A 19,901-nucleotide genomic window follows, 5' to 3' on the forward strand; every position below is an offset into this window, starting at 1 on the left:
AACATAAAAGGAAGATTGAAAATTTAAAGCTGGCAAGTTGTTGAATTTTCATCCATTTTCAAATTTAACAGGTAGAAACAATATGCTGTAACCTTAAAAGTGGCAAACAAGTTCGGTTGCTGTTTTTACAAAACGAATATCACAGTTCTTGTTTGTCATTGTACAGAACACCTTACACAACAAACAAAGCTACCTTATAATTTCAGATGTACTATATAGCATCTTGAATTATCTTTGGACTCTGATATAGTTGTCTCCTTGTGTACCTAAAGTTTTGCAAGTTGCTGAGCGTATGTCGGGGCAATGCAAACAACAACCTACATGTTTTTTCACATCAGAAAAACTGATCATAAGAACAACTGAAATGCTCAAAACAAATTGAAAACAAGACACAATCAAAATAACTAAACACCCTTCACTCATACCTTGCCCGCACTTTTACCAGAGTGAAGGTACTCGACAGCATCAGCAACTGAATGTAGGCCAACAAACTGTTTGGGATCTATGGCAATCTTCAAAACACAAATAAACAGCAAATTGTTACTCTTATTGACCAAACCACTGTTAGAAGTGTATTACATAAAATCATAGAGAATAAATCAGTTTTTATACAAATCCAACTCAACTTTTCAAACAATGGCAGTATATAGGTAAGAAATTTGTTCCGGCAGATATACCAACCTTAAGCTTTCCAGAAGAGAAGAGATTAACCAGTCTATCCAAATGCTCTTGCCATAGGTGAGCATATTGTACCAGGAAAAATCCAGCCTGAGAACAAACTCAAACCACCAAATAAGCCAAAATAATACAATACCACGCACTTGAAAAACCTATCATCCAGACAGAGCTAAGCATGGCTTTGTCAAATAGTAATAGGCAAATTAAACAAGATGATTGCAAGCAAGAAACCACAAAACAAGAGTTTCCGACAATATATATCCAAATCTCTTAGGACATTAAGGAAATTATTTACTGACACTTTTGGTGACATTAATCAAGTAGGCAGTCAAAGAGTCACATACTGATCAGCACACCTCTGTTCTCATTGAACAATATAGAAAGTTCTCTATGGAGATACATTATAACACCAAATATGTTGGGACATGAAAGCTACTTCCACCATTATCATAAAAAATGCAAATAAAATAACATTAGTTTTTCGCTCGTCATTGGGCGTTGAACTCCTCAGGACCTTTTTTTGGATACGTAGCCCCCTCAAAAGTTACTACAAACTTCTCATTTCATATCAATTAAAAAATGCAAAACCCAGCAATCTTCTGTTTCGACCATCGACCTATTCGAATCTGCAACAAGAAATCCCTAAGGAACCTAAAAAGAAGAATGTCCCTGAAGAGAGGACTAGGATTCGAACAAAGAGGTCAAATTGTTATCATTCTATCAATGAACTAATTTCAATCAGTCACCACACATCCACAGCTGTATACAAGAGCCTCCCTTTGAGTTCATTAGTTACGGTAATTTCAAAACTAACTGAAGTTCCCGCCTTTCCCCACACACGACTCACATGCCATTTTCTCTTAGGTTCCTCCACGGGCCTTCCTCTTCCATCTAAATCTCCACAACTACTTTTCAAGCCTCCTTCTCCAATGAGGCTGTTGCCCTTTCCCACCATATCAGATGAGATCAAATATACATATTTATGCGATGTTTATTATGTATTTCCCAATCAGGTATGAAAAATAATGGTGCAAGCTCTAAACTCATATGTTAGTTGTTCTACAAGTTGAATGAAAATTGGCAATTGCAATCAATCACATTCACGATATGGTACTACGTAATAAGGATATTGGATCACTTAAACAAGAGATAGCAGGACATACCACTGTTTGACTTTTCGCTAGAAGTTTTTCACATATTCCAGGATAATTTCGAGGTTTCCACCCATGTTCTCCTTGGTACTGAAATCAAAACTTGTTGAGTTGGCTTTCAAAGTCAAACTAACAGGATAGATGTGATGAGACATGGATAGAGGTTGTATTACTAAGATGATCATCAACAGCAGCCAGTAAGAAATAGATAAATACGAGATAAAAACCACCAAAAGAAGAAGAAGACAATGCATCCCATGAGAAGTTAAACCTGTGAAATCATTCCAATGACAACAAGTCGTCCATAGACAGCCAATGCATTCAAGCAGATGTCAAACATCTCACCACCAACGGACTCATAGACAATATCAACACCTTTAGGGAACTCCTTCTTTAAGACCTGGTGCAGCCATATATATACAGAACTAGTTAGAAAAGTAGCTCCAGCTGAAACTAATATATCATGGTCACCCAGAAAATCAGACTAGAGCAAACATCTAAGAACTTGTTACAAAAAGGAAGCATAAGCAACATAAAAACAGAGTAGCCACTCTGGAATTAGACAACCAAGCTAATACTCATGAGGTACTCATGTTTTGCTGCTAATATATCTCCATGGAAATGGTCAACCTAATATGGAGGCCCAACATTAGGACACACAATAACATGAATGGGCCTGACTCTGACACTATGTGAAGAGATGGACCTTGAGCTTAACTCAACCCCAAAAGCTAGCTCATGAGATGAGGATGGCCCAGACCATATAAGGAGACAAACAACCCATCCATCTACCAATATGGGACACTTAACACTTTGCACCAGTGGGATGACAACATTAATTGATCAATCAATCAACCACGCCTCAATCTCATAATAATTGGGGTTGGTTACACGAATTGTTATATATATTTCGCTCTATTCAGGTCCATTTCACTCAGCTACAACATAATTTATCTTTTAAGGCAAATTAGTGGTTCTATAAACCTAAAGGTTCTCGAAAGACCTCCATTTTGGAACTCTTTCCCCGTAAATATTTTGATATTTATAAGAACTACCCTCGAGAGCATGCTTTTCCACAAAGCATTCTGAGGTATCTATGCATAATGCATTGCAATAACATTTGAATGACAACTAATAATATGATGCTTATCCAAGACAGCAGCATACAAGTTATATGAACATAGTTAGCCAGTGAGTTTAAGAAACTTAACAGCTTTTATGTTTTCTACTTTGTAGTCAATGACCCGATCAACTCCCAAATCCTTAAGAAGCTTGGCCTTTTCAGTGCCTCCACAAGTTGCAACCACCGTGTTTCCAGATAATTTTGCAAGCTTCCATAGCAAATAGTTCAGTATGTGTTAGTTAGCTAATCAACATGATAACGAGAAGAATAGTTTATTACAATATAAAATGAAAGAGAAGATATGACATGAATTCGCCTATACAGAAGGAGAAGATATGACATGAATTCGCCTATACAGAAAGAGAAGATATGACATGAATGCACCTATAGAGACACACTTCCAGATGGAAAAACACTTCAAATGAGGAAAGGAAGACTGTAAAAAGAAAAGCTGCACAACGACTAGTAAAAATAATCTAGTATGTAAGAAGCATTTTGAAAATTACGAATTCTTGTAATTTTTTTTTTTTTTTTTTGATAAGGTGGAAGTTTCATAAATAAGGTACCAAGATGGCACAAAAAATTACTCGAATTCTTGTAAGTTCCTTGTACATAATTTACTGTAAACTTCCACTGCAGTTTCCCCTTTCAAAAGGAAAAGGCAGAAACCCAAAAAAGTTGCACAATAACTTCTGATATTCACTGCAAATTATTAGATGGGATCAAAGAAATCTTATGACAGGTCTATAACCACTTATCTGTTTGCCTTATTACTTGGTAGACACTTTTATTATCTTGAATATGTAGTAGATGAGCAGTCTTAACCTAACTACTCTTGCAGGTTTCTTTTTCTTTTAAGCTATACCTGCACTGCAAATTGCCCCGTCCCTCCTGCAGCAGCAGTCACCAAAACAACTTTTCCTGATTCCATTTGAGCAGCCTACAGATTCAACAGTAAATAAAATATTCAAAAGGCAATATGAACTAAAAGTCTAAAACATGTACAAATCAACCCCAACTGTCATAAAATAGTATACATGTTGTATGTTCCTTCCCCTGCAGCAACAGAAACCGGGTAAAAAGATTCTTCAAGGAATAATATAAAAGAATGCTTATACTAACCTTTTCCAAAGCAATTGATGCAGTGAGTCCAGAGGTAAGCATTGCAAGAACTTCTGGATCTGGTTTTGCTACAGGAAGGATGTGTTTGGCAGGGACCTGAATATAGAAGCCAAATTGCATAAAACTCACCAAGGACAATGAAAGATTAGACAACTCAAACCTGACAAGAATAAATGTGTAAAGCAGTAGTTACCATGACAAATTCAGCATAACCGCCAAAAGTCATGATGGCAGCAGGCATTCCAATCTTCAAATTTCTAACAGCATCACCAATTGCAGCAATTAGTCCCACAGCCTGCAGTACACGAGGCTTATATTTGAGGCAAGCAAATTCAGGAATTAAAAAGATACAATGAGGAAAGCAAGGTAATACTCCAGTTTAAGTAACAAAATTATGATCAAAACAGAAAACTGACTTTCAAAACATATTCCATAATACATTCAGAAACCAATTCATTCCTCCAGCATCACGACTAGTACAAGCGAATAAAACTGTAATTAACCATCACGTGGTCAAAATGAAACCTAAGAGGGTGGCAATAACATAACATGACCAAAGATTATATTAACAGGAGCTTCTCACATCTAGAGGCCTTGGTATCGTATTGTTTACCAAACTTGCAACTGAAGGTGGACCAAATTATAAACAATTCTGTTCTATAAGCCCCAACTAAATTAAAGCCCTAACATGTCTAGATCTAAAATAAGCACTGAGAAGAGCTAACTGATTAGTGCACAACCCTACCCATGTCTCATCAGTAGTTGTAGTTGTGGTTAGGGCTTTCGCTCTCATCTCTCTGGAGTCCGATCAGTGATTTTTAAGTATGACATTTTTGAAATCATCATTTTTTGCAGAAAATATTAAAAAGATGGAAGATTACAGAAGCTGTATGGTTTTCCTATGCTAGTTTCTCCTAAATCTCTCTCCCTCTCTCCGACTCTCTCTATATGTACGTACACATATATGACACACACACACATAGATATGTACACATATATATACACATACACATAATATATATTCTTTTTTCTCTTATAGAAAAGTAATTTCAAAGAACCAACCCAAATAATATAGAAAGTTCTTTTTGTACCTCAAAACCAGAATCCAGCGGAAGGCGGGAGGCGATGTCATTGCCATCTCCACTGAAATAACGCCCTGAGCTGAAGTTGACCTATTGCAAAATGCTTCCATCAGTGAAGAACTTAACCATGTCTATGTATGTTTGGTGGGGGAATTAGTAGGGGCATGCAAAATGCATCTGTCAGTGAAGAATGGGGCGGACATGTACATCATACGCATTGCCCCAGAAGACCCTAATATGATCAGCTAATTACAAATGATATGCCAAACAACGGGGAATAAAAAAGGTACAAAATTCTCTCTTGATTTATAGAGATGTCGTTGTATTTTATAGTGACGAAAACATACAAATACCAGCATGCACAGACTGCATGAGGGCAGAGAAAGCACAGATCTACTCAGTTATTCAGTCTGATGTCAATAAAGCTGAGATTCTTTATTGCAGAAATGGAGAAAAAAGAAAAACTCACATCACTAGCATTCACACCAGCATAGATGACTTTTAATAGAACATGATCTGGTTTGAGTGGCAACCTCAATGCAGTTCGCACAATTCTTGTAGCACTACGAAAGTTGTGACTCAACATGTGAACAACTCTGGAACAAAAATCAGAACCAAAAAGTGTCAAAAGTCATAAGAAATAATGGGGGAGAATCTCCACATAATTTTCTTTTAGAAAAGGTATCCGGGCAGAATTAAGATGGTAACAAAAAAAAGTAACTAAAGCAAATAAAGAAAGGGTAAACAAGCAGCATTGGCAGTCACCAACGGCATATTTCAAAGAGAGGTTGAGGTTGAACAAAGGTAGGGTAAGGTCTGCGTACACACTACCCTCTCCAGACCCCACTTGTGGGATTTCACTGCGTACGTTATTGTTATTGCTGTTGTTGAGGTTGAACAATGAAAATGGGGCCTCTTTTTGACCGGTTTGACTTAGGGTTGACTTTTTGAATAAATTTTACTTTGACCAAGACTTAAATTATGGATTCTCTTTATCTTTCTCTTTTTGTTTTTCTTCTCGCTTCCTCTGTTGCAGGAGACATTGTCAAATGGAACCGTGATAACATGTGCATTTGAAATTCACGTCCACAACAAGAGAATTAATCAATCCGACATGTGCTCTTTCCTAAGTAAAAGAAGTAAATCACACAATTACATACACTTTTTCAAAGCTTTGAGGAATCTGAAGATCCATTGGAACCGTAACCAAAGATTTTCTAAGTGCTTTTGAAGAGGGGAGGAGGTATTTTGCTTCTTCTGCAGGAGTCGGCCAATACTCCATGCCTCTTCTGTTAGTGATCCACAGACATGACCCTGCTTTACTCTCATCTCTGATTAGTTCAAAAGCACCTGAAAAAAGTAGGTACTTCAGACTCAACGAAAACTACATTTTGAGGCTCTATGTTTTTGAATGAAAATCTGTCCCTTGTGGATATATTGCTGTCTTGGATTGTGTACTTTTCCCAAGCTATTGAAAGTAAATAAAATTTGCTGATGAAAATGCTAAATAGCAGACTTCAACAATGTCTATTGACGAATTGGATTGGCTGAGAACGTATCAGGTAGGATAATTAGCTATCTTGAACACGTGATTAGCATATCACAGGAAGATAAAGGAGAACCAGAAGGATATCATCAATCCTATGTTGCTATAAGCACCAGATAGAAGATACGATAGCATAAACTTATTCTATGCCATCTCATTAAAATGCAGCTTACTAGTCCAAATCATAAACATGGCCAAATAAACGCAGCAGTTGGTATTGTGCTAAAACATAATTCTGAGGCAAATAATTGAAGTACCTTTCACCACAAGTTCCATAGGCAGATATCCTCCAAGTTGATCAATATGTGGAGAACTAACCTTTGTTGCCAAGTCAGTTTGGACAAACTGCGTATGACAAGTAAAATAGTAAAGTCTTGTCTAAGTTTAACAAATAACTGATCATATTATGTGCTCTTCTTAGCATCAACAATATCATTTTTAAGAAAGGTAAATATTTTCTTAGTATCAACAATATCATGTTTACAACTGGAGCTATTCCTAATGTCACTCAAATATGAAGCTTAAATTATGAGCCACTATATGTATATATATATATATATTTGGTCTGATTCAAAACTGCTGGGTTTCAGTTGAACCTAGTATATTAGGCTCCATCCGCCTCTGAGCAAAACAGTGGCTTGAGAGATGCTGATACTAAAGCTTTTAGGCCATCCAAATGGCAGTGATAAAACAGGGGTAACAGATAGCAGAAATGGGCCATATTTGAGACTGATTAAAATCTCTGAGGGGGGAGAAAGAGTCACTTTCTTCCTGTCAACCTTATATGAAAGATCAGATTACCTCAGGGCAGAGCACATTGATGCGGATTCCTTGGCGCTTAAAAGGAGCAAGTGATCTTGTAAACATGACAACACCACCTACAACAAAATATGCTCTCATTATACCCAAAGGTTTGCAAAAAGATATAGATATGTACTTCATGTACTGGACCATCAGAAAATAAGAGAAGAAAATAGAAATGGATGGATTAGCACAAAACATCTAACCTTTGGAGGCAGAATAAATAGGGCCTATATACATTGGATAGAGTCCCGAAGCAGAGCCTAAATTTACGATTACACCTGGCTTTTGGGCAGCTTGCATGGTTTGAATCTGCATAATATGTATTTGTGATTATCTGACCATGAATGAATGAGCAACAAAGTTACAATAATATAGAGAACAGTATAAAGCAAACTTGGAATGCAAATAAAAGGTGATCTAAATAGCTAATGCATTTCATCATAAACTAAGGGGTAGCCCGGAAAGCATCCCCGTTCATGCAGGGTCTGGGGAAGGGCCGCACCCCAAGGAGACTAAAATCTACAAATAGAAGTAAGAAGATAATATGTAACTTTACACCAACAAAGTAAGCTGTATATATGACACATCCGAATTTAAGAGGCTGATTATGAAGTAATATCACTAGAGACTGTAAATGGAGTTTTTGCCGATGAGGATGCGGAGTTAAGAGCTTTCAGGCGCAAGCAAAATAAAAACATTCTATCACAACGGTGAGAATGCACGGGAGAAAAATCTTATTAATTATCTAAAGTGTTGTACAATGTCATATTTATATACAGTGATTACATAATAATAGGTATCTACTTCCCGATGTGGGACACTATACATGACTAACTACTTAACACTCCCTCTCAAGTCGGTGCATATAAATCATATGTACCGAGATGTAACTAATACGAGAACCAGTAAGAGACTTAGTGAAAATATCTGCTAGTTGATCAATCGACTTCACAAACTTTGTAACAATATCTCCTGAGAGTATCTTTTCTCTGACAAAGTGTCTTTGTCAGTCGATCTCAATGTGTTTAGTCCTCTCATGAAACACCGGATTTGACGCAGTATGAAAAGCAACTTGATTATCACACACCAGTTCCATCTTGCTGATTTCTCCGAACTTCAACTCCTTGAGCAACCGCTTGATCCAAACTAGCTCACACGTTGCCATAGCCATGGCCCGATATTCGGCTTCGGCGCTAGATCGAACAACTACATTCTGTTTCTTGCTCTTCCAAGAGACCAATTTACCTCCTACTAGAACACAATATCCAGACGTAGAACGTCTATCAGAAGGTAATCCTGCCCAATCAGCATCTGTGTACCCAACAATCTGCTCATGGCCTCGATCCTCGAATAGTAATCCTTTGCCTAGAGCTGACTTTATATACCGAACAATGCGAACAACTGCATCCCAGTGACTATCACAGGGAGAATCCATAAACTGACTTACAACACTCACCGGAAAAGAAATATCAGGTCTAGTCATTGTGAGGTAATTCAATTTGCCAACCAACATTCTATATCTCGTAAGATCTCTAAGAGGCTCCCTGTCTAGGCAAAAGCTTAATATTCGGATCCATAGGGGTGTTAACAGGTCTGCAGCCCATCATTCCAGTCTCCTCAAAAATGTCTAAGGCATAATTCCGCTGTGAAATAACAATACCTGAGCTAGACTGAGCGACCTTAATACCTAGAAAATACTTCAATCCACCCAGATCCTTAGTCTGGAAGTGCTAAAAAAGATGCTGCTTCAGATTAGTAATATCATCCTGATCATTACCAGTAATAACAATATCATCAACATAAACCACTAGATAAATACACAGATTAGGAGCAGAATGCCGATAAAACACAGAGTGATCAGCCTCACTACGAGTCATGCCGAACTCCTGAATAATTGTGCTGAACTTACCAAACCAAGCTCGAGGGGACTGTTTCAAACCATATAGTGACCTGCGCAATCTGCACACACAACCATTAAACTCCCCCTGAGCAACAAAACCAGGTGGTTGCTCCATATAAACTTCTTCCTCAAGATCACCGTGGAGAAAAGCATTCTTAATGTCTAACTGATAAAGAGGCCAATGACGTACAGCAGCCATGGACAAAAAGAGACGAACAGATGCTACTTTAGCCACGGGAGAGAAAGTATCACTATAATCAAGCCCAAAAATCTGAGTATATCCTTTTGCAACAAGACGAGCCTTAAGCCGATCAACCTGGTCATCCGGACCGACTTTGACTGCATAAACCCAACGACAACCAACAGAAGACTTACCTGAAGGAAGAGGAACAAGCTCCCACTCGCATGTACAGCAGGCATCTCGTCAATCATAGCTTGTCGCCATCCTGGATGAGATAGTGCCTCACCTGTAGACTTAGGGATAGAAACTGTGGACAAAGATGATATAAAAGCATAATGAGGTGATGACAGACGATGATAACTTAAACCGACATAATGCGGATTAGGATTAAGTGTGGATCGTACACCTTTGCGGAGTGCAATCGGTTGACTAAGAAGAGACAAGTCCGCAGTAGGTGCAGAATCTAATACATGACGTGAATCACCTGGACTTGATGCTGGACGTGGGCGACGATGATAAGTCAAGAGTGGTGGAGCTGCAGAAGGTTGAACTAGACTAAGTGGTGGAACTAGAGCTATAAGTAGTGGAGCTGCAACTGGAGCTGTAGGTGGTGGAGCTGGAGTTGTAGAGGAAGATGAATGGGAGATAGTGACTGAATCTCCAAAAGATGAAACTGGTAGCACCTTAGAAATATCTAAATGATTACCTGGACCTGTGAATTATGATAGGGTTTCAAAGAAGGTAACATCAGCGGACATAAGGTACCGCTGGAGGTAAGGAGAATAGCATCGATACCCCTTTTGCGTTCTCGAGTAACCCAGAAATACGCACTTAATAGCACGAGGAGCTAACTTATCTTTTTCTGGAATAAGGTTATGAACAAAACACGTGCTTCCAAAGACACGGGTAGAAGAGAGAACAAAGGTAAGTGGGAAAACAGGACAGAGAATGGAACTTGATTCTGGATAGATGAAGATGACTTACGATTAATAAGATAGCAAGATGTAAGAACTGCATCCCCCAAAAACGCGACGGGACATGAGATTGTATGAGTAGGGTACGAGCAGTTTCAATAAGATGTCTATTCTTTCTTTCAGCTATCTCATGTTGTTGAGATGTGTACGGACAAGATGTTTGATGAATAATCACATGAGAGTTCATAAACTGCTGAAATAGGGAAGACAAATACTCTAGGGCATTATCACTACGAAATGTGCGGATAGAAACCCCTAATTGATTTTGAATTTCAGTGTTGAGGGTCTGGAAAATAGAAAATAACTCAGATCGATTTTTCATCAAAAATATCAAAGTGCACCTGGAATAATCATCAATGAAACTGACAAAGTAGCGGAATCCCAAGGTAGAACTGACCCGACTAAGACCCCAAACATCTGAATGGACTAAAGTAAAAGGTGACTTTACTCGATTATCAAGACACCGAGGGAAATGGGAGCGGGTATGCTTACCGAGCTGACATGACTCACACTCTAGAGTGGACAAGTGAGATAAACCAGGTACCATTTTCTGAAGTTTTGACAAACTGGGATGTCCCAACCGTTTATGTAATAAATCTGGTGAATCGGTAACAGGACAAGTTGTTGAAGGAAGACAAGATGTGAGTCCATGTGATTTTGCAAGGATAAGGTAATAAAGTCCATCTGATTCACGCCAGGTACCAATGATTCATCCTGTACTGCGCTCCTGTATAAAAACAAGGTCATCAAGAAATAAAACAGAGCATTTATGTGATTTGGCTAAGCGACTAACGGCTATGAGATTAATAGGACTATCGGGAACATAAAGAACTGAATCTAAAGATAAGGAAGGAAGTGGACGTGCTTGACCTATTCCAGTTGCCGTGGTTTGAGACCCGTTGGCCATTGTAACTGTTGGGAGAGATTGAGAACATGAAATAGTAGTGAAAAGAGATTTGTTACCAGAAATATGATCAGATGCACCTGAATCAATGACCCAAGACTCAGAGGTTGAAGATTGGGAGACACAAGTCACGCTAGTATCTGTTTGAACAACGGAGGCTATCCCTGAAAATGTCTGTTTACATGCTTTGTATTGAAGGAACTCAATATAATCCGGTAAGAAACCATCTGGATTGGATTCAATGATTGCATCCAACGGATTGTGAGTCAAAGGCTTCTAATACGAATGACATTATAATGTTCACGCCAGAAAAATCAAAAAGTGGTCGGAATTTGGTTTAAATTGGATGGGTAGGCTCGGAATTGCAAGGTGATGACACTGTCCAAAAGAAACTTTTTCAAATTCTGGCCGGAACAATCCTCACGCGCCGGCGCGTGGGGGCGCGTGAGTAGGCTTTTTCAGGAGAATCTTTTTGGGGTTCGGCCGCCTCTCTCTTGGGAAACTTTTGGTGGTGCTGGATTTCCCACAACACTGATAATTAGTGACTTTGACGCAAATAGTCACTTAGGTCACCAGAAAATCGCATGGTGATTGAGTTCTTTCTTCCCGGATGTCGCTGGAATGACGCACAACGATCTCTTCTCACCGATGCTCTGATACCATGTGAGAATGCACGAGAGAAAAATCTTATTAATTATCTAAAGTGTTGTACAACCCCTATTTATATACAGTGATTACATAATAATAGGTATCTACTTCCCGATGCGGGACACTATACATGACTAACTACTTAACAACAACTAAAGAGCATATCGCATGGCCAAAAGTCTGGGCATCAGGTACAATTATGCTAATATGTATATGACAAGGATATTGTACATTGAAGGAATCACACTCGTACTGTGTCTTCAGCATTTGAATTAGGCATGTCAAATGGAGGATCAAGATATATAGTGTAAGAGAGAATTGTAAGATCTAGTTCTATATTCCTCCACTAAGGTAACCGTACGACATCTATGCAATAGTCAAATCAAACAACCAATCTCACTAATGCTTAATCCCAAATTAATAGGAACCGACTATATGAATCATCTACATCAATTATGCTCTTCTATGGTTCAATCCCGCTGCTAAATAATGTGTGTTTTATGGCAAATCAGGGATTACCTAAAGTTAGAGCTTCTCTAAATCTCAAACTTATCCCTACACAGACATACAAGTCACTAGCCAGAATAAAAGTATTCCTGACAAACATTGGCCTTGTGTGAATGTAACAGCAACAACTAAACCTTAACTAGCTGGTATCACCTGTATAGATCCTTTACTTCCAGCATGTTCTGTTCTTAGTTAAGTTCGCATTGATTCTGAAAGGTCATGTCTTTTGGGATAAATATTAGGCCTACCTTATCCTCTTTTTTCACCTTTAATCGTCATATTGTCACATCTAAAACAGTGCATATGGAGGTTAATGCAACAGTATTTAACAAATGTTAACTATCCAGACTAGCTAAATTATTCCATAGCTTGAATACCGATAGCAAATCTATGCAAACACCTAACAGAGAGAAAATTTTAGTCTAGCACAAGTAAGAATATCAGCCTTATAAAGTTTTGAGAGTACAACCGTCTATGTAGCTCCACAAGTTTAGATATGCAGAAGAATATTGATAAATGAAGAAATTTTTCTTGGTTCTAATGAAGCTTCTTAACAGCTGTGGCTTGGTGAACATTGATATCCATCAACTTGAGCAACCATAAAACAGTGAGTTGAATTTACCGCAAGACGAGTGCTATCTATAACTCCGACGAGGTTCACATTAACTGTGTGTCTCCAGCTTTTAGACCCATCAGTTCGATCATTACGGAATGGAATAATATCGCCAATGCCTGCACTGTTAATACAGATATCTAGCCCTCCATATGTTACAAAATGCTTCTCGAAAGCAGCTTTTAGTTCTCCTGCGCACATGTTGAAGACACTATTACTTATTGTAGAGATAGTTTTTATTTTGCGGAAGACTCACGTGATTAAAAATATGCATCAAATGAATTCCACATATAATGTTTGTGTGTGTGTTTACTTTGCAAAAGACTTAAAACAAACAACGACGACACCTTAATCCCAAACAAGTTGGCGGCGGCTATATGAATCCTCACTGACCATGTCGCTCCATTTTGCAGAAAACATACATGATAAAGATTATGCATCAATAGACTTCCACAAGAAAACACAAACAAGCACATAGAAGCAAGAAAATCAGTTCACGAATCAAATAAATGGGAGGATTCTAATTCTAAAGGCTTTCTTTTGAGTCTTGAGACTCTTGATTAAATTTGTGATCCTGAAACTTAGCATTCCTTTCTTTTAAGGCACATAATGATGGTAAGCCGTCACTTGAACGCATCAAAATATAAAGGGAACTGAAACAACCATAGCCGCCTCTTTTCTAGAACCTGTTCTAAATCTTGGTATTATCAACGGTACTGCACCCCTTCAAAAAATAAGGATAACATCTTCTTGGTTTTATGGGTAAAAGAAGGACAGCATCTTACGCCAGCTCAAATGTTTCAAGAAAAGCAATCCTCAGCCCTGACCATCAGAGGTTAGCTTATATTACAGATGGGATGTTTCAAAATCAGGGAGGTTCATGGACGCTATTATGGTGTAAAACTTCTAGATGTGATCTGACCCTGAAATTCCTTTCTCTCAGAACCCAAACATCAGTGTAATATATTGTATTCACTAACTTGTACGACAATTTCTTGTACTGAAACCCATGAAATTAGGCAGCTCTAAGATGTGCCGTCATGGTTTTATAGGTCTTCATTACACAAGCAAGGCGTAAAGACTTGTCTTTTCAAACTCCTTGTCCAATTAGAAATAGTACTCACTCAAGCAGATGCCTCCAGAAGCTATGGCCAGGTGTGACATATATGCATAGGCATTTCCAAGCTTCTCAAAGAATGTATCAACGATATGGATAGACAGAGCTGAACTAAAACCTATGGGAAAACTTGGATTCCACGATCCAGTTGCACATTTTTTAAAAGGTTACTGTAGCAGGTATCAATCTATTGCATCTCTAGCTCAAATTTACGCGCATAACTCAACAAACATTTGTTGTTGCTTTGTTACTGGTACTCAAAATTGACAAGAATGCACCACAGTTGCAAGATCCAATTGATACTAATTGATGAAATATAGAGATATGCACTAACTATTGATAATACCATCCGACTCGATAAAGTTTACAAGCATTGAGACTCTACGGTTTCTCTCTTCCCACTCTCCTATCTCGGTATGATCCTTCCCTTTCCCCTCTGACAAAATGCAAATTAACTCGTTTTCCACATACTGACATGTAAGTGCATTCTAATGGTCTTAACAAGTAAGTAGAGGAACCTACGAATAAAAACACTCCGCAAGATAGTTCCAAAGACAAGGGGCCCTACGAAATGCAGAAAGAAAAACTGCAACCTATTTAAACAACCTAGAGGCTTGACCCTCTTGAGATTTGAGAATGCCTTCCGACACATCCCCTCCCCCAAAACTGGGATGTTAAATTCTTAAAACAATACAGCGATCACATTTTATTTACACGAGCATTTATATATGAATATGTTAGATAATGAAAAGAAGCTTCAATAACTTGGCCAAATGACCCAAGCTACACAGAAGTTTTGTTTTCAAACATGCATAGACACAAACTGCAGCACGAGAAGTCAGGGGACTTCATAGCCATATGTCCATAACATGTACAACTTTAGTATACCACAGTCCACAGCTAAATACACATGTTGCTGTACCATCAGGAAGGTGGAAGGTAGAAGGTAGAATGCTTGCAGAGTCCAGTCGTAACCATGCCGGTGCATGTACAACATTTCAAAGTGAAAAAACAAGGGGAAACTCAAACTAAAGGAATATTCTGAATGATTTTGTCACTTCTCATTCCGACCTTTAAGATTCATTTTGACTCAAAAGACATAAACATGCCACATGCCTGCATTAGTGACATCACATCTGATGAACATAACAAGTGGAAATTCCAGTCCAGAATGGAATTTGGCGCACTCTTTCTCAGCAAGGGCTGCAACTTCTTTGCCTTTCTCTTCTGAGAAATCAACAATTGTAACAAAAACTCCCTTCTGGGCAAGAGCCAAGCTAAGTGCTCTACCTGCACGTATTAGCATACAGAAAACATATTAGCATTTAAATTCTTGCTTCACAGCTGATATAAACTTAAAATGGCACTTTCTCCACCCATCATAGAAAGGAACATTTAGCTGCCTAATGATGTTACACTTAAAGGAGCTCTATAAGCAAGCATAAAACAAAAAAAAATGTGCTTATGAGATTCAGAAAACCCAAAATTGACATTCCTATTAAACTAGAGCTTGTGAAACTGAATAAAACCATAACGGGAGCTAATAATCTAGAGCATCCATTTTGATAATTTAATTTCAATTGCTTGATTAATCATCTAAGTACTAGATGAGCAATTAACCACCATGTTCACTAGTTCATTCATACATATTCACAAATCACACACACACACACACATATATATATAAATTTCAGGATTGATACAAAGTTGATTAAATATATATATATATATATAAAAAAGTTGATTAAACCAATGATCGTACAATAGTAGACCAAGTGCAAATGCTCCTAGACGGTGTTACACACCTATCCAACCCATTGAAACGAGCTCGATTTACATTTACCACAGTTTAACATTGAGTTCCAAGTAATACGAATCATTATTTGAAATAGAATCCAAGTAATACACACCGATAGCGTGACACTTCTACCCTATATAGGTATCTCAAATCATTAAATTAACACGCCAATGAAGTGGTTCCTTCTGTATTTAGTGCATCTGTGAATGATATTTTACCTAGCCAGTTGCCACTTATCGTGTATACTTAGTTCCAAGCTAAAAAGAGTAGCAATACTGTAATACAAAGTAAATTAGCAGATATACAAAAGAGTTATGACGAATTGAAGTTAAAAAATACATAAATACCAATTCCGGAGGCACCGCCGGTGACCAAAGCTGATAGGCCTGGCTTGAGCTCCATACTTCTCGACGTCTATTGCTTGATCAACTGGTCAGTGTGAACAGAGAAGAGAAGACGGAAATGTGAGACGACAAGTTTAGTCCGTTCAATTTCAGATTTACGTCAAATCACATTTAAGACAAGTAGTAGCTCATCTTTTTCGATGGAACGCTGGTGCTATTTTTTATTCGATATTCTATAAAAAATATATATAATTTTGACTTTTACTTGGCCGGCTGTTGTGATGAAGATGAACACTTTGTCTTTTGCCGGCCTTCTTAACAGTACAACAATTTAAAACTTTTATCCAAATCACTATAAAAATAAATTTAATACGATAAATATTTAGAAATTGTTATAAGAAATATCAAATTATGTTATATATCTACATATTCACATATTTTCTATATTTAATGACATATCCAATGACATATTTTCTTCACTTTTTATGCCTATATAAAGGCCTTGTAATAGATAGAAAAATAAACACAATAGAAAAAGAAATAAGAATCTTTTACTCTCTTTCTCTCTATATCTCTTAGCTTGTTTTTCTTTGTTCTATATTGTTACTTTGAGTAACATTTATAATACGTTATTAGCACAAATTAGCTTCTACTCAAGTCTGATCCGGCACACACTAGCTACCACCACTCTACTTTCTGGTATGTTTCTTTTAAAGTTGTCATATTATTGTTATTACGTCTAGAGAATTTTCTTTTTTCCCAAGATTGATTGCTAATCTGCACATATACCAGTTAATTTAGATTGTAAGATCATTATAAAATTGTTATTAAGATATTATAAGAAAATATAGAATACGTATATTAAATCATTTCATAACAAGACTTTGCCATAATTACAGTTGAGCGTTTACCTCCATTTTTGTTTATTTTTCTCTTAATTCAATTAAGAATTTGCCACAGAAATTTTTGGTTAATTTTATTGATTAAAAACTTTGGTGAATTCTGTTTATATAAATATGAATTCCATATTACATGACTTATTATTTTTTTTTCTTGTTTCATAATTATCCAAATTGCTTTTAATTTATATATTTTTTTATGATAGTTTTCATTATGTCGGATTTATCAAAACTTGAATTTGTGGCACTTGACATTTCCGAAAAAAATTATTTATCATGGGTCCTTGATGCTGAAATTCACCTTGCTGCAAAAGCTCTTAAAATACTATTATACAAAGAAATGAAATATCAGGCCAGGATAAAGCAATGGCTATGATTTTCCTTCGTCATCATCTCGATGAAGGGTTAAATTACCGAATGCTTAACCCTAAAGGATCCATTTGAATTATGGAGCAGTTTGAAGGAACGATATGACCATCTTAAGGCAACGATATTGCCAAGAGCTCGATATGAATGGATTCACTTACGGTTACAAGATTTTAAAACTGTAAGTGAATATAATTCTGATGTATTCAGGATAACTTCCCAACTTAAATTATGTGGGAAAATTGTGAATGATGAGGATTTACTGGAAAAGACTCTTTCTACTTTTCATGCATCAAATATGGTATTGCAGCAACAATACCGTGAAAAGAGTATAAAGAAATATTTTGAATTAATCTCATACCTCCTGGTGGCTGAGCAACATAATACCCTTTTAATAAAAAATCATGAAGCTCGTCCCACTAGATCTGCACCATTTTTCGAAGTGAATATGGTAGCAGCTACTCAAAAGTCTGAAAGAAGACAAAATTATTATCGTGGTCGTGGTCGTGGCCATAATCGTGGATGTGGACAAGGGCATGGAAGGGGACGAAATAATTAGCGTCATCATGGCGGAAATAAACAAGAGAACAATAAGGATCCTCAAAATAATTCTTTGAAAGGTAGAGTTAATATTTACCACAGGTATGGTATGAAAGGTCATTGAACACGTGTTTGTCGTACACCTGACTATTTTGTCAAACTTTATCAAGCATCCAATAAAAGAAAAGATAACAATGTGGAGGCACACTTGACTTTTCAAAATGATGATGATAAAGCAGTCTCCTCAAACAAATATGATGATGCTGAGGCAAATCTTGCATATAAAGATGATGATTTTGGAGGCCTTGCAAATATTACTCATTTAGAAGCTAGAGACTTCTTTGAGGATATTGACTGAGGAGTTGATTATCTTACTGGGAATAAAGCTTTAAGAAAAGTTGTTATTTTCATATTATGTCTTTATGTAGTTTGTTCTTCTTAAGTGTACTTTCCTAAGGCATTATATATGCTAGTTTCTATATTTCTCGTGTAATTTCTAATATTTTTTTTATTTATAATCTTTCGTATTTCTTATGATGTACTTTTTGTTTATTTATAAAGAATATGAAAAATCCCTAGTATTCAATTAGATCCAAGATCAATAAAGATGATATATGTCTTTTGGATAGTGCTACAACACATACTATTTTAAGAGATACAATATATTTCTCTTATTTGGTGATGAAAGAAGCTAATGTTAATATAATATTTGGCAGTACAAGATTAATTGAAGGCTCAGGGAGAGCAAATTTATTACTATCCGGAGGAACAAATTTGGTTATTAATGAAGCATTATATTGTAGTAAGTCTCAAAGAAACTTACTAAGTTTCAAAGATATTCGCCAAAATGGATATTGCATTGAGACTACAAATAATAAAAATATTGAATATCTTTATATTACTATAATAAAGTCGGGTAAGAAATATGTGCTTGAAATATTACCTGCTCTTTCCTCCGGCTTATATTACACAAGTATTAGCAGGATTGAAACGCATGCCATAGTAAATGAAAAGTTTACTAATCAAGATAATTTTATTATTTGGCATGATCGGTTGGGTCATTCTGGTTCTACTATGATGCATAAAATAATTGAGAATCCACATGGACATTCAATGAAAAACCAAAATATTCTTCAATTTAAGGAATTATCTTGTGTTGCATGTTCTCAAGGCAAATTAATTATTAGACCATCAACTATTAAAGTTAGGATGGAACCCCCTACATTTTTGAAACGTATACAGGGTAATATATGTGGGCCCATTCACCCTCCATGTAGACTATTTAGATATTATATGATTTTGGTAGATGCATCTACAAGATGGTCACATGTGTGCTTATTATCAACTCGCAATATGGCATTTGCGAGATTGTTGGCTCAAATACTAAAGCTAAGAGCACAATTTTCAGATTATACAATTAAGACAATTCGTCTTAATAATGCCGGTGAGTTTACATCTCAGGCATTTACTGATTATTGTATATCAACTGGGATAACAATTGAGCATCTGATTGCTCATGTTCATACACAAAATGGTCTAGCAGAATCATTGATCAAATGCCTCCAATTAGTTGCTAGACCAATGCTTATGAGAACAAAACTCCC

The 19,901-nt window shown here is 36.9% G+C and overlaps 1 protein-coding gene across 2 annotated transcripts; it reads right to left on the bottom strand.

Annotated features, from left to right (window-relative positions):
* Positions 1-37: 37 nt before the first annotated feature.
* Positions 38-16,772, bottom strand: LOC107832409 (uncharacterized). Of its 2 annotated transcripts, XM_075238023.1 has the most exons (18): positions 16,496-16,772; positions 15,467-15,640; positions 13,243-13,424; positions 7,710-7,815; positions 7,504-7,580; positions 6,960-7,047; positions 6,317-6,506; positions 5,626-5,752; positions 5,166-5,246; positions 4,268-4,369; positions 4,075-4,170; positions 3,818-3,892; positions 3,041-3,160; positions 2,101-2,229; positions 1,842-1,919; positions 682-768; positions 426-512; positions 38-317 (listed from the first exon to the last, which is right to left on the bottom strand). In XM_075238023.1, exons 1-18 carry the CDS (start codon positions 16,548-16,550, stop codon positions 267-269), a joined length of 1,905 nt encoding a protein of 634 aa, XP_075094124.1. In that variant the 5' UTR covers positions 16,551-16,772; the 3' UTR covers positions 38-266. The 2 variants fall into 2 exon arrangements, with proteins under 2 accessions (XP_075094124.1, XP_075094125.1); XM_075238024.1 differs by lacking the exon at positions 2,101-2,229 and having other exon boundaries at positions 16,496-16,770.
* Positions 16,773-19,901: the final 3,129 nt, after the last annotated feature.

This window comes from Nicotiana tabacum, chromosome 19 (assembly GCF_000715075.1).
Source record: "Nicotiana tabacum cultivar K326 chromosome 19, ASM71507v2, whole genome shotgun sequence".
In the NCBI taxonomy this organism is placed as follows: domain Eukaryota; kingdom Viridiplantae; phylum Streptophyta; class Magnoliopsida; order Solanales; family Solanaceae; genus Nicotiana; species Nicotiana tabacum.